Below are 14,788 nucleotides of genomic sequence, written 5' to 3'. Positions count from 1 at the left end.
CGGGCTGGTTTTTGCTGTGCCTTCAGTTCTTTCCCTCCTCCCCCACCTTCCTCCTCTCCATTTGCGGAGCGCCCCTCCTCCTGGGCTGCCACCCCTCCTTTTCCCCTCCTCTCACAGTCAGAGGCTTGAAAACTTGTTAAAAGCTCTCCCAGTGTTCCAAGTGAGAAAAAACTTTTACGAGGTATCAGCACTTTTCTTTCATTAGTGGGGAAGGAAGGATGAAAAATACAAAACAGCAGTAGACTTTTAAAGTTTAAATAGACAGGTCTGAGTGCCTGAACGTGCTCTTCCATTTTACTTTAACCCTCCAAAGAAGTATTCTGATCCAGTTTCACTGCTGATCAGCAAGGGTAAGTGGAAAGTTTTCCTTTTTCATCTTTTTGTGTATCACTTTTTCTGAAAACACTTTTTTTTTTTTTTTCCCCCACCCTAAGAATTTTGTGTTATTGCGCTGATGGTTGAACTTGTTTAAAAATACACATCTATAAAAGTTCTTTTAAAGTGCCAAGTGTAAATTTGTAGGAATTCTTTGCTTTCTTTGGTCCTGTTTCTATACATTTCTTCAGATGTTACATTTTAACAACTTCTAACCTTGTTCCACTGAAGGAGAAACTGCGGGGAAGTTGTAACTGCAGGGCTGAGTTGCAGAGTTGTTGCTAGTATTTGCGTGAAATCGCTCCTCTGTACTTGTCTCGGGCTAAATGAGCTCCTTTAAAGAAGAAACCGAGGTGCGCTTCAGCCTCCTCTGTTGTGCCGAAATTGCATCAGAAGTTAGTAACAGGGAGACCTTGTCCCGAGTGCGTCCCCTTTCTGCCCCACACATTTTGCTTTCATACGGAAATCCCGGTTGGTGCCGAAGAGTTTGTGCAGAGCAAGGTTCTTAATTAGGTGCTTTGTTAAATGCTGCAGCTACTAAAGTGGTGACTTTCACGTGGTCTTCCTGATAAGTTTTCCCCTTTCCTTTCAAAAGAGAGGTGATAAAATCCAGGCGTGGGTTATGGATTTTTGACCTGGTTTGTATATAGTTACTCTGTTTTAGCAACCTCGGTGAGGGATTTTAGAGAAGGAATGTGAGATATCATGATATGCCTTACCACGTTGGCAACATCTGTGAAAGTCTTGGGTAGATATAAATGAAAGTTGTCTAGGAAGAACTGTGCAAGAATACCCACAATATGTGTCATAATCACAATATGACACATTCCCTTTATATTACCTTGAAGGCTTAAATACCAAAATGCGGAGGAAAAAACCGCTTGAGCAGCATCTCTTGGAGAACTAAAAAGCTTTTTACGTTGCGAGACTTGGAGCGATTCATTATAGCAATTGTTTCCTGCTGCTTGCCGGTAGTTAAAGAGCAACACGAGGAGGCAGGAAAAAGAGCCTTCAGCTGAAAGACAGGCGAAGCCCAGAGTCTATCTTATCGGGTAACACGTTCTCCTCTTAAGCAAGAATATTGTGTGCTTATGTGTGTCCTCACATTTTGCCTTGAGATAACCAGCGAGCCTCATGAAGTGGTGTATTTTGCCTGAGGAGTTCCTTTTGATTTTTGTATGTGAGATTTATGACGGAAACCCCTGGTAATGGGGACAAAAATGGGCTACGGACACCTTGTGCCTGATTTCTCTGTGTGCGCGCGTGTGTGCGTGCGCATAGGGAGCAAGTTGGAGGACTTGCGGGAAGCTTTCATCCTGCCATTTTTAACATCTGGACAGCACACTGCACTGCAGAATTTAAGCCTCTAGTCTTTGGGATGTGTGCTGAAGTGTTTACTTCAGAAACTTCAAAGCCAAGCGCTGGCACTGACCCATGATACCTAACAAGCATACAAATGGGAGAAGGGTGAGCAGCGGGCTGAGTCCAGGAGACGGAAGAGAGGGACACAGGGGATTTGATTTGCGACATAAATTTGAATGCTTATACACTCAGGAGTGCAAGCAGATTCAACACTGTAAAGTTATCTCAGCTCTCATATTATGCAAGCCTGAAAGATTAATTTTATTTGTCTCCAAAATGAACGCTGGTTTAGGCCAAGGATTCCTGTGGGCATGAGGAAGGTTAGATGACATTGAGCAATGTATCTGTTTCATCAGATACGTAGCTCTCTTTCCCCCAGTCTCTGGTATCTCCTCCCCATGTTACCCACTGAATTTATCTCGCATGGAGGCACCTGGTCTGTTGTTTATGCCACACGTATGTTTTAGAAATACAGATTTCAAAATCAGGAAGCAGGACCATCAGAGGACCCGAGGCCCCCCCCAGGAATTCAGCATTTCTTCTCTTAGTTCCAAAATGAGTCAGGAAAGGGATGAATCTGGGCAGTAACACAGAGGGTAGACCAGACTTGTGCTAGGGAATGTCTAAGAAGGTGCTTAAGTTGCTTTTGCAACCATGCTTTAGAATTAAATTATGTGGAGGGGGTATAACACGGGAGAGGCAAAGGCTTATAGGGTATATCCACTAGTGGCTGACCACCAGCAGTAATAGCAGACAACGAAAAAAACACACAGTTGTGACACTTTAAACTCTAGTTACTGCAACCATTTAGTGCGTAATCTTTGTCCAGTGGATAAAATGAGCTGAAGCTCATCTGCAGACCTACAAATGAACTACACCTTCCCAGGGGAATGTCTGGAAGACATTTACTGATTTTTTATAAGATTTCAGAAAACTAGCCTTCCCTATTCCAACCCATCCAAACACCATCAGTTGTACATATCAGCTGCTTTCTCTGCAGTGCTGGTTGCTTTTGGGAAATACTTAGGCTGACTGAGGTTCAAGGTCCAGAATCTTCTCTTTTGTTGGCTATTTATGTCTGTGTGAGCACACATAAAAAGGTAGGAAAGGTTGGAAAACCAAAACTTTGGCCTGTTTCCCAACTGCTTCAGCTGCACTATCCCATTTTAGATCCCACTCTAATCCTTACTGCTCTTCCATCCACTAGCATGTGACCTTCTAGCGCTGTAGTCAGACCTGGGCATGTTACCACAGCATTGAGTTTGCGTTATTCTTCCTGGAAAATAGGAACCAGATGACATGATGAATGCCGTCCATAAAAAAATAGTTCTAGAATTTCTTAATTGTGGCTTACAAATCAAATTTCTTGATTTCTTTATTCTTTTGGTCATCCAAAACCCATGCAGATGAATGATGTCATATGTCCTGCTGCTCTATGGCTTTTTTTTCCTATCTTTACCCACACACAGTAGGACCTGGAAGAAATCCATCTGTTAAAGTGTTCACTAGGCCGGCATTAGTCTGTCTCAGAAAAAGGTTATAATCCTGTAAAGTATTAATCAGTAAGAACACATGAAGCGCACATAGTCATCATGAGCCATATCCTTAAATTCCTGAAATACTGAAGTTGTATCAATAGATCAGGTCAACCTGTGTCATTCAGTGGGCTCATTTAAGGTGTCTGGAAGTGTTAAAAGAAGTTTTAAGTCCAGAATGCTGAAGAACTGTTTTTAAAGGTTATCTGCCATCCATTTCAAACTATTTACAAAGCTAGAATATTTAAGTAACTGTTTGATACAAAACCTCTTTTTATACCTAGTAAACAGAAATTGTAATCAGTTAATAAAAACGGTCTTTCAGTGCCCTGAAAGTAAACAAGTTAGATCCGATGAATGAATTTTCTCTACAACAAAACAAGGAACTGTGTTTCATAAAGCAATAGAATCCACTTAAGCAAAGGAATAATATATTTGTGCCACCACAAGGTTATCTGATTAACAGTACAATGTTTTGAATTGATGTGGGGTTTTTTATCACTGGCAAAGGCTAGCGTGTAACTGATCTCTTTAAAAAAAAGTTGCTTTTCAAAACTATGTATGAGTAATTCAAGCATGGAATGTTTCCTCCTGGAGTTTATATTGCCAGAGGACATAAATGAAACTTAGCAATTTTGCATGCTGAAGCAAATTAAAAAATACGTAGTAAATTCTCAAAATACTGCAGGTGTGGGATTAAGTAGGTCAAAACTGAAGTAAATCACATTGCGTTAATGGACCAGTGCGGACTGTAATTAAAAAACAAACAACGCATAACTGCCTAGAAATAACACGTTCTCTGTTTCCTTAATCAAACTTTCAATCTGAAATAACATTTAGACAGTAAAAAAATACGTTGAGTCTGAGGAAAGTCTGTTAATGCAGTAGTTTCGAATCACTGGAAAGCTGACTAATTAAATCACGAAGCTGTTACTTGAAAAAGGCTCCTTATGTCCACATCCACTTCTAGGACATGGAGCAAAGAGCTTGCCTGTAAAACAAACTTCACGTGTTGTATGGTTACAGGCTGTTCTCTGTTTTAACAATCCCAGCCTGAGGAGGAACGTGGTCACATCTCATTCCAGCCCTTGCAGAGACCTCTGTGCTCATGTGCCCGACTCCTTTTCTGCCACCCCGCGTCCATAAAGACAAACTAGCCTTTCCTGGGAAGGACTAAAGCTGGGGATGGCTGAAGGGATGTGTCAGAGAGAAATCACGCTGTGCACTCCTCCCAGCAGAGCCTTCCAGATTTAAAAGTCTGAAGCAGGCCTGATCCTTTGATGGGGTTTCCCTCATATGAAGAACTAATTACATGAGGAAGGGTCTGCACGCTGCAGTAGGTGAACTTCAGAGCAAGCTGACTAAGCGTACTGGGGAAATGGCCCTGGGATATTTTTCAGGGGTTCAAAGATAATTGGCATCTCGGAGCTATCAGAGCGAGTACTTTAAACACTTGTCTCCCATGACTTTCTCAGACTCTTTCCGATGGCAGGAATGGTGTGTTTTTATTTGGCATTTATTGTTATGATTGAGTTTGCCAGATTATTAATCTTGCATTTCCAGTGACTCACTGCTTCTTGAAAGAAAATCTCCTTGGTCCTAAAGTTTCCTATTTTATCATTTAGCCGAAAAAGGCTTTTCCTATAAGTGACCTTCGCTGGGGAATATGTCCATTATGTGATGGGGAGGAAATCATTTGGACATTATCAAAACTATTAATACCAGGAAGGGATTACTCAGCGTGCAGGGAACAAATATCTATATCCAGCAGTAACTACTTTAAAAGGGAATCTTTGTGATTACTTTTTCTTTTAAGTGCCCAATTTCACACACTTGTTCATGTGGGGCAAGTTAAAATGTAAGTTTTTATGCAGATAAGTTTACCATTCTCCAGCTGACAAAAATCCTATAGTGAACTTCGTTTTTCCTAGCAATCTAGAACATCAGTTAAACCATTTAATTTCTTTTATGTCATCCTCTGTATTTCCAGATATCCCTGAGAAGCTGCCTGTGTCCCAGAAATGCGCACTTTAAAACTCAAGTCGAGAGAGAAAATTTAAACTTGCAGTGCTCAACACTTGGAATGCAAACTGCAGCCAGCAGTTGCCTTAAAAACAGAAAGGGCTCATTTACCTTTTTTACTTGCTAAATCTTTTTTCCTTTCAAAACAAAGTGAAGGAATTTAAATACAAAAAGATGCAAATACAAAGCTGAAACTACAATAAATTAAGCAAGCCACAGATAAACAGGAAACCAGTTTCTCCAATATGGTAACATGAGCTTAGCTGCGCTTAATGTATTTACTATTTTTGGTTCCTTCATAAAAGTATAGGTAACGAACACTAACTTTGATCTTTGTGCTGCAAATACTAAGGTATAAACTTTATTTAGATAGCAGTTTTTTTCTGAAGCTGAGTACAGTATAAACTTGCCATCATTAGGAACTATACTCTTAAATGCATTACACACAATGTAGTGATATGCCAGAGCTCAGTTTAATGTTGCTGTAGGAAAAATAGCACACATTTTGCAATGATAAAATTTTAGGTATCCGACCCTGGCATTAACTTAGTATAACCTTTTGTATTTAGGTTATACTATGGTTTGCTTTCTTATGCTCTTAAAGAGTGAACATAAAAAATACCATGAGTGATCTACCCTCAAAGAGAGAAATCTTTCATTTATTCCTAGCATATTCAGGCAGTGCCATTACGCGCTTCCACACCCTGCTTCAGCGGTGTGTCATGGCTGTTTTCTACCTGAGGCAGGTGTAGATCATTGAACTGAGGCTGCCACCAAGGAAGCTGAGCCAGCCACAGTGGCAACTGAGGGTTGTCATGGACTTCTTGAAATCTGGAGTGAAATTAGAAACCTCTTTTTTCATTGTGCTCTGAGACAGTATATGTTACTTTCTCTTTTCAGTTTCCCTGACTTCCCACTCCACCTGCGGACTAACTAAAACTCTGGTTTCTCTTCAGATCGTGTGAAACACATGATTAAAACACAGCTGACATCATTGCTCTATTAGCATTGATCTGTGATTCGGTGTATCAAAGGTATTAAAGCTCTGTCTTAACCATCACTATTTTTTTCTTCTTTGTGTCCTTCTTTAGTCAGCATCCTGTGAAGATGGGTGACTGGAGTGCCTTGGGAAAACTTCTTGACAAGGTTCAAGCCTATTCTACTGCAGGAGGGAAAGTGTGGCTGTCTGTGCTCTTTATTTTCCGAATCTTGCTATTGGGGACAGCAGTTGAATCTGCTTGGGGAGATGAACAGTCTGCTTTCCGGTGCAACACTCAACAGCCTGGTTGCGAGAATGTCTGCTATGACAAGTCCTTCCCCATCTCCCATGTACGCTTCTGGGTTCTGCAGATCATATTTGTGTCTGTACCTACCCTTTTGTACCTGGCGCACGTGTTCTATGTAATGAGGAAAGAAGAGAAGCTGAACAAAAGAGAAGAAGAGCTCAAGGTGGTCCAAAATGATGGTGTGAATGTGGATATGCACCTCAAGCAAATAGAAATTAAGAAATTCAAGTATGGGATCGAAGAGCATGGCAAAGTGAAGATGCGTGGGGGACTGCTCCGTACTTACATCATCAGCATCCTGTTTAAATCTGTCTTCGAGGTGGCTTTCTTGCTGATACAGTGGTACATTTATGGGTTTAGCCTGAATGCCATCTACACCTGTGAGAGAGATCCATGCCCGCACAGAGTGGACTGTTTCCTCTCCCGTCCAACTGAGAAAACCATCTTCATCCTCTTCATGCTGGTTGTGTCCTTGGTGTCTCTCGCCTTGAACATCATCGAGCTTTTCTATGTGTTCTTCAAGGGTGTCAAGGATCGTGTGAAAGGGAAAACTGACCCCTACTCCCACAGCGGTGCCATGAGCCCTTCCAAGGACTGTGGCTCCCCCAAATACGCTTATTACAATGGCTGCTCCTCACCGACCGCCCCCTTGTCTCCCATGTCTCCCCCGGGGTACAAGCTCGTTACCGGAGACAGGAACAATTCCTCCTGTCGTAACTACAATAAGCAAGCCAGCGAGCAAAACTGGGCCAACTACAGCGCGGAGCAGAACAGAATGGGGCAGGCTGGCAGCACCATCTCCAACTCACACGCCCAGCCCTTCGACTTCTCTGATGAGCACCAGAACACTAAAAAGCTGGCGTCGGGACATGAGCTGCAACCCCTCACCATTGTGGACCAGAGGCCTCCCAGCAGAGCCAGCAGCCGAGCCAGCAGCAGGCCTCGACCTGATGACCTGGAGATCTAAGCTTCTAGCTGCAGTACTTGCTCAACTATGAAACGACATGCATTGGAAGATGCAGTCAGTGCTGATCTTGTTCCAGTGGAGGTGGTACTTAACAGTCTCAAGCAGGAGATTTTAACAATCATAAAAACAAACAAACAAGTGAACAAACTTTTAAAATACTTGCTGTTTTTTGGGGGGGGATGTGGGGTTGGTGTGGGGTGGTACAGTACACATTGGTATTTAATGTAGCTGGTTTAAAGAATTTAAGTACTAAAAAACAAGAAAAAAAAAAGGAAAAAGATAGGTAGTCAGTACTAAGGTAGGGGGTTGTTTTTTCTAGAAAGGCTGTAAATATCTGACTGTATGTGTATGTGTGTACTATCATGTTTGTTTCTAAAGAATCTTCTGTAATACTAAAACACAATAATAACTGAACTCACATTTGTCAGGGTGAAGTGCTGCCTGAAGATGAAAACATTTTTCCTATTCAACAAGCAAAAAAGTCCAGAAGTGCCTCTGATCATTTCCCTGTCAAGAACATTCCATTCTTAGAAAGTGCACTTTGAAGGTAAACTTTCCTGCGTGGTCCTGCAGGTTGCCAAAAGGCTCCTGTGAGGATAATCTACAGCCTTTGAATCATTCAACTCAAATTTCAGACATGGCCCACCAAGAAATACTTTGGTCACCTGTTCTTCAAGCCCTTCATGCAGGTAGATTTTGTGATGTGCGTCAGTGGGATGGCTCCACACTCGTAGAACCAGTAACCACACTCTCTTGCCCACAGCAATATTTGTGTCCTGCTGCTCACGTACAGTCTAATTAGCATCACATAAAACCCAGTTCGCTGCCACTTGCAGATTTAAACATTAAGACAGGCAAGCCACTGCCTTTAGTGAATTTTATCACACTTTTATGTGTATTAAAGGTGTACATATGTGTGTGGGTGTGGAGGTAAAGGTATACACAAAACACCCTCAGAAGCATACGTTGAGAAATAAACGCACACAGATTACTTGCAGTTGACACTTTCTCATGGATATTGTGAACATGTGGGCCACTATGGTGTTTACATTCTCTGATTCCTTCAATGCAAGTGAAGCACATGTCATTATATTTTTTTAATTCTATAGAATATTTTCCATGTATCCTAAATGGATGCTTTTTTAAAAAGGAAAAATAAAAAGGGCCTAATCCTGGATGTCTTGCTCTGGAAAATCTCTCTTTTAAGTCGGTGGGAGTTTTGCCTGAACGAAAGCTACAGGATCAAGCCCAAGATGTAGCGAACCATGTTCTTGCTGGCATGAATGATTTTCTTTTGTAGAAGTTAGGGGTAGAAAAGACCCATTAGGTCATCTAGCCAATCTCCCTGATAGGTAATAATGATGCTTGAATGATAGAAGATGTAGTACTGTAAGCAAGCTTTAGTCTTTTATGTGAGAAACTTAGAAGAAATGCTTTGTGCTGGATTAATAATAAAATATGCCTACATGACTTTTGCAGTAACTGGTATTTTTCTTATTCTAAATACTCACATTTACTGAACTGTAATGTCCACTCCGAGTTTGACAGTTAGGTCTTTCTAGATGGCTCTAGCAACTTTAGTGTTTACACTTAGATTTTGTTTGAAATGCAAGTGAAGTTGAAAGGATTTTTAAAGAGTACAATTCTAGCTAATTTATTTGAAATATATGCTAAAGAAATCTACCAGTTTCTTCAAATGCATAGCCTCTTAGCTGAACACAGATTGACTAAGGAAATACATAGCTTGGTTTCGTTTTGCAGCAACACAGATAAATTGTTTCATTTAATACATTATATGAATTTGTTTGACATTCCATGTTAAACTACTGTTGTGTTCAACTTCATTGCATGTATGCAACCATAGTCCGTTGGATCATGTTGTCTGGAGAACATTAGTCAATAAAGTTTTAATTTAGTATAAATATATTTTCTAATTGTCTTTTACTCTTTTATATGTCCATATATCTTTTGTTTCAGTCTTATAATCCAAACTCCTTCCTTCCCTCTTCATTTTTCCCCAGTCACTCTGCATTTCAGCAGTATTCTTGATTTAATCCATCTGGATTTACTTTGAACTGAAATTTCACAGGACCAGATTCAGATATCCTCACAACACTGGAAAAACAAGCATCGTTTGTGCCACTCCTGGAACAAAGTCATGCACAGCATGAACTACTGTAATTCAAATCTTGCCGTGAGCCTCAGAATATATATATTGATTTGCAAACTGTTATAAAAAAGATAGTAGTAAGATACTATCACGTGGTTTTTCAAGCAACTTGTATATACGGCCTAGATTCAACGTTATGAGATCATTGCCTCTAGTTTACATTTTACCATGTAATCAGATTGCTTGCCTGACAGTCAGTTTCAATTTCAGGAATGCAATCCTGATTCCTTCAGAGTCAATGGGAGGAAGGTACTGATTTTGATAAGGCTGAGATTTCACATACTGTCTACTGCTTCACCATTTATCACTAATGAAGATATACAGTACTTGGCTTGCCAGTATTGGGCTCTAAAGGAAAGATGGTTCAACTCCTTTTTTATTTGAAAAGTCAAAATATAATGGTCATGCAGTTATACAGTTTTCTACTTTCAAATTTGCTTGTCATTTTAAGTCCAAATTCTTCCCCCTCCTATTAGTAAAAAAGGGGAAAAATAAGCAGCACAGTGGTAGTGGATTTACAGCTCTGAGAGATACTACACAAGCACCAGCACAAGGAATGACTCCTTGAAGTATTCCTTAAATAACAACAATGAGTCATATTTAAGCTGGCATGTCCTAGTTTGTCTGTACAAAGGGACGGGCATTCCAAGCATTTTGTGAGGCTCATGCCCTTGGAAAGGTGGATACAGAAACATCCAGAGAAGGGCTCACCCTGAGACAAAATCTAGTGTATCCTAGACAGGCTGATTGTCAGGTACATCCCAGCTTAAGGACTCAGTTCCTTGGGGCATCTTGGACAACTGATATAAATTAGTGCTTCTGTGCCAAGGTGCCCTGAGTGATTTTTTTAGTGGTAAAGCATGTGCATGCCTGTGTAGGGTAAAGACTTTCCATGGGCCATTTCTGCCACCTAGATTTGTTTCTGTGGAGTGTTATTTATTACACACTTCAAAGTCATCACAATGACATAATTTTGTGTGCCATTCATCCAGTTCTTTATACGCTTTCTCCCAGTGCATCTCTGCAAGCAGCAGTTGCATTGTCTGCAGCTGACAAAAAAACAACGTGTGATACAATGCTGGTGCACACTTCTCAACCTCTGTAGGATATGTTAGATACTGAATTCAAACTGGAAAGATGTTGTAAAAATACACATTTCTGAAGGTAATTAAAACAAAAGCAGGGTTACAAACAAGACAGCAAGAAAACCCAAATTCAAAATCTGTTAAGTATTTAAAATTTGTTTTGATGTTTTGTGTAGAAGTATTTTGAAAAAGGCAAATTCATCCTAAGGCCTCCACCCTGCCCTAGTAATTTGAAATGTTTGTAAAGAGTAAAGTTAGAAGGATAAGTTACAGACAGCCTAAAATCTATATGCAGAACATGTAATTTCAAGATGTTTTAAATACAATGAGCATACACTGAAGGTTATTTCCTAATTTAGAAATGAAATTTGCACATTTAAAGTGGAAACTACAGTAATAGTTTGAGAACCAGAACAAACTTTCTGAGTGTACCTGTCACACCCCATGAAATTGGTCATTTTTAAATGATGTACTCCTCTCACCGTTCCAGAACCACGGCTGTCTGTGGTGCTGCTGTGCTACACAACATCACCGGCTCAACTGCACATTACCACCATGCTGGCATTTCTCTTGGAATTTCTCTGCAGCTTGGTATCAATTCAAGAAGAAAAAACTAGTGATGTAAGGGGTAGAGTTTTGCAACCCAGATCTGGGAGTCCCTCCAGATCTGAAGTTACCTTGACTAGTTAATGTAGAGTTCTGGTTACGTCAGATCAAAACCTCCTCCAGTTTTGGTGGCACCTGTCTCTACCCCACTGGGTCAGGACTACTTTTAATTCCCTTGTAATTCCTCCATGATTACCACTGCTCCCTTTTCCAGAATTTAAACAAAATAGGGCAGAAAGCAGGATTTACCTTCCTCATGTAGAATTTTTTATCTCTATTTACTGCTAATCCAAAGCTGGCAGGACTGAGCCTTCTGCTGAGCTCATGAACTACCCTGATATACAATAATTTTTTAACGCAGTGTATTATACAAATGGTCAGATTGACCATAATCTCCTTGAAGATGTCTTCCTTTCCTTCTCATGCTATTCACTCCAGCCATTGGCCGTCAGATCTGCCAGAGGACTCTGACGACTGAGGTGGCGGACATGGCCCTTGAGGATTTCTCTGGCAAAAAAAGCAATCCTCTGATGGTACAGGGCTATTGAAGCTACTCCTACATTACTTTCATTTCTACTGCCAACATAGACAATAAGGTTAGAAGCATAAGTCATGCCTGAGAAATCGCTACCTAGACATATTCTCTGGCTCAGTCCCTTGAAACTATTTGAGGGTCCACCATTTTTTCTACTTTATACTAACATAGTGGTTCCAGAAACACGGGGTTGTAAGATCAGCTCTACAAAGAGATGACTGTCTTTCCCTGACTTAAACCACGTGCTTTTGGCTGTGCCCAAGGACATATTCACACCCAGACTCTGTCAGCCCTGGAAAGTGTGTCAGGTGTAAATTACATGATGCTAGCACATCACTAGATTGAAACAGGAAGAGCTTATAGGTTCCTGTACTTATTTAAAAGGTAATTTGATACACACAAAAAAGAATGCTTGTCTTAAACCTGTCTTAAATACTTCCTAATGTGCAGCACTACAAAGAGACCCTATGAAGCAATGCAGACACTCTGCATACATACATGATAAGCGTTATCTATGGGTACTCTGTCTAGAAACTGTTTAAATAGATACAGCTGCTCAGTAATCTGGTAAGACCAACTTGCCTCCAAAATGGCTGCCCTCACTCTTTTCTCATGGTAGCTAAAATGCTGCATCCAGCTTACTGGCTTGCTGAAATTTGCAACGCAAAGGCACCTTGGACAAAGACAGACATGATTTTACAGTGACTGTTTTGTGTTAACTCCTTTTAAGTGCTGAAGAAGCATAGTGCTAGAAGCTAGAGGCAGAGAGTCTGGGTCAGGCTGTACTGGGTTAGTAATGGACAGTCAAGGGAGTCAACCGGTCGAAAGTAATGGCTTTCTGGTGACTGGACTCTCCCATCACTTAAAAAGACTGTGTCTCTGCTACTGCGTTGAGGAAATGTGCATAACAAAATGAGACATGAGCTTAGACCAGTATAAAAGGGAAAATGTTCAGACATTTAAATTGCTCCTTGAAACAAGCCTAGACCGCAGTCGCATACTTCCCTTTAGAACTGACAGAAAATTCTCACATGAGTTCCAGGGTTTCAGTCATTTAAATCAATGTAAAAGTTCCTCTCAATTTCAGACATAAACAGATTGGATCCAGAAAGATATATAATGACATCTAATTTTCATTGCTATAACTGCAAAGGGAAAGCTTATGGGTATAAGCTACCAAGTCTTGAATGGTGACCACTTGAATATGTGTAATCATACTATTTCCTCACAACTTTCTTTTTACCATAACTCGGTGTAGAGGCAAGTTTATGAAAAGTAATCTAAAGGTTTGCTTTTTTTTGCAGATGTGAACTCTGTAAATGTAATGAAATACATTTTTGTAATGTCCATGTCAGATTTACACAGGGCTACATAAGGAAGTGCAGGGTAATCTATAATGTGCATCTAACTCTGCTGGGTTGGGCAGCTGAGGAGTGAAATCTTCCCTTTGCCTCTCCTCCTCCTTGTTAGGAAGTTTTTCATAATCCAAACACCTGAGCAGTTTTTCCATGCTGCTGAGTGCACTCTGTTCTCAGTAGCTCTTCTGTGAATTTTGCTTGGGTAGGAGTCTTTGCATCCTCCTCTTCCTCCTTTTTCCGTCTATAATATAAGCTCTGTAGGGGAAACCGTAAGCAGCCCCAGATATGTAAGGAAATACAATGACAATTGATAGCAAAACCATATGATCATGGCATATGCAGTAGTTCTCTTTCACACATCTGCAATTAACTGAATAAGAAAACAGCGTGGAAAATAGCTTAAGGGATTAGAAAAGCCTCTGGATACTTTAGCATCTTAAACCCACCAGTCCTTGCTGAAACAGGCTTTTTCAGTCTCAGCTTCTGCTGAGTCATAGAGTTTGCTGCCTTTGAAGGTTGAAGTAGCTTGGCTCAAAATTGAAGTTGTTCTGGGAAAGTTCAAACCTTCACTAATGACCATATTTGCATGCTATTCTCAGTGGTATTTACATATAATAGGACACCATCTGCAGGGAGGCCTCTTCAAAACACAGGCTCTGCTTACACTTTGAATTTCCCTATTCAAAGGGGAATATTCAAAATTATCTATGCATCATTACTTCAAAGCGTTTTGCTGAGAGTACTCTGCCATATATTTGGGAGACTCATCATGGTTGTTTGAAAGGTGGATATATAGCCAACTGTAAGATTGTCACCTGGGTTTTGTGTGTGGAGGCAAAGTATTACTCAGGCAAGAATCCTACCTGGTCTGACCTGGCATACTTCTGTTGAGTACAAGGAGTTTCTGTTGAGTAACGTGAGATGAAAACCCTGTTCTGAGCTTTACTTAGTACCTTCTTGTATTCTGGTCCCTGTAGTTTTATTTCAGGAGTACACAGAGGATGCAACCATGAATCCATGGACCTTGTGTAACTTGCTGAGGTCTAGGACAATCTCTGAGGAATTTCTTCTTTCTCCATTTTGGCTGTTGGTAGCCCCCAGTTCTGTGGACTTTGGACTGGCTATAGCGCTCAATCCCTCAGTGATAGGGTGGATGTTCAATTAGTGCTGTCAAAGGGTGTGCAAGTACAGCAAGTGGGTCTGGATTGTTTCCTGTAGGATTTCCTGTAGAATTGAGGCAAACTAGTCAATCACTGTTCCTTTTCCTGAAAAGTCTAGCTGTAAAGGTGTGAAGGGATTTCTGCATGGATGAAGGTGAAAACTGTAGAAATTCATCCCTCTTCCATTCTGGCTGGGGCTTCAGGTGGGAGCTGTAATATTCTGTTAATCTTGGTCTTCTTCTCCACTCCTCCCATTGAGCCATCTTCTCCCACTGCCCACTTCTTTTCTGTGTATCACTTGTGCAACAGGTATTTAATGTTTTGTAC

At 40.7% G+C, this 14,788-nt stretch overlaps 1 protein-coding gene across 1 annotated transcript; it reads left to right on the top strand.

Moving 5' to 3' along the window:
* Positions 1 to 341: 341 nt before the first annotated feature.
* GJA1 (gap junction protein alpha 1) lies at positions 342 to 7,547 on the top strand. Its single transcript, XM_009489199.2, has 2 exons — positions 342 to 350; positions 6,386 to 7,547. Exon 2 carries the CDS (start codon positions 6,402 to 6,404, stop codon positions 7,545 to 7,547), a length of 1,146 nt encoding a protein of 381 aa, XP_009487474.1. The 5' UTR covers positions 342 to 350; positions 6,386 to 6,401.
* The last annotated feature ends 7,241 nt before the right edge of the window (positions 7,548 to 14,788 follow it).

The sequence above is a fragment of the Pelecanus crispus genome, chromosome 3 (assembly GCF_030463565.1).
Source record: "Pelecanus crispus isolate bPelCri1 chromosome 3, bPelCri1.pri, whole genome shotgun sequence".
Lineage (NCBI taxonomy): Eukaryota > Metazoa > Chordata > Aves > Pelecaniformes > Pelecanidae > Pelecanus > Pelecanus crispus.
This window is presented reverse-complemented; position numbering and strand designations above follow the sequence as displayed.

Bases quoted from the DNA above. Each gene is read 5' to 3' on its own strand.
- GJA1 (XM_009489199.2), top strand. From the start codon at position 6,402: ATGGGTGACTGGAGTGCCTTGGGAAAACTTCTTGACAAGGTTCAAGCC.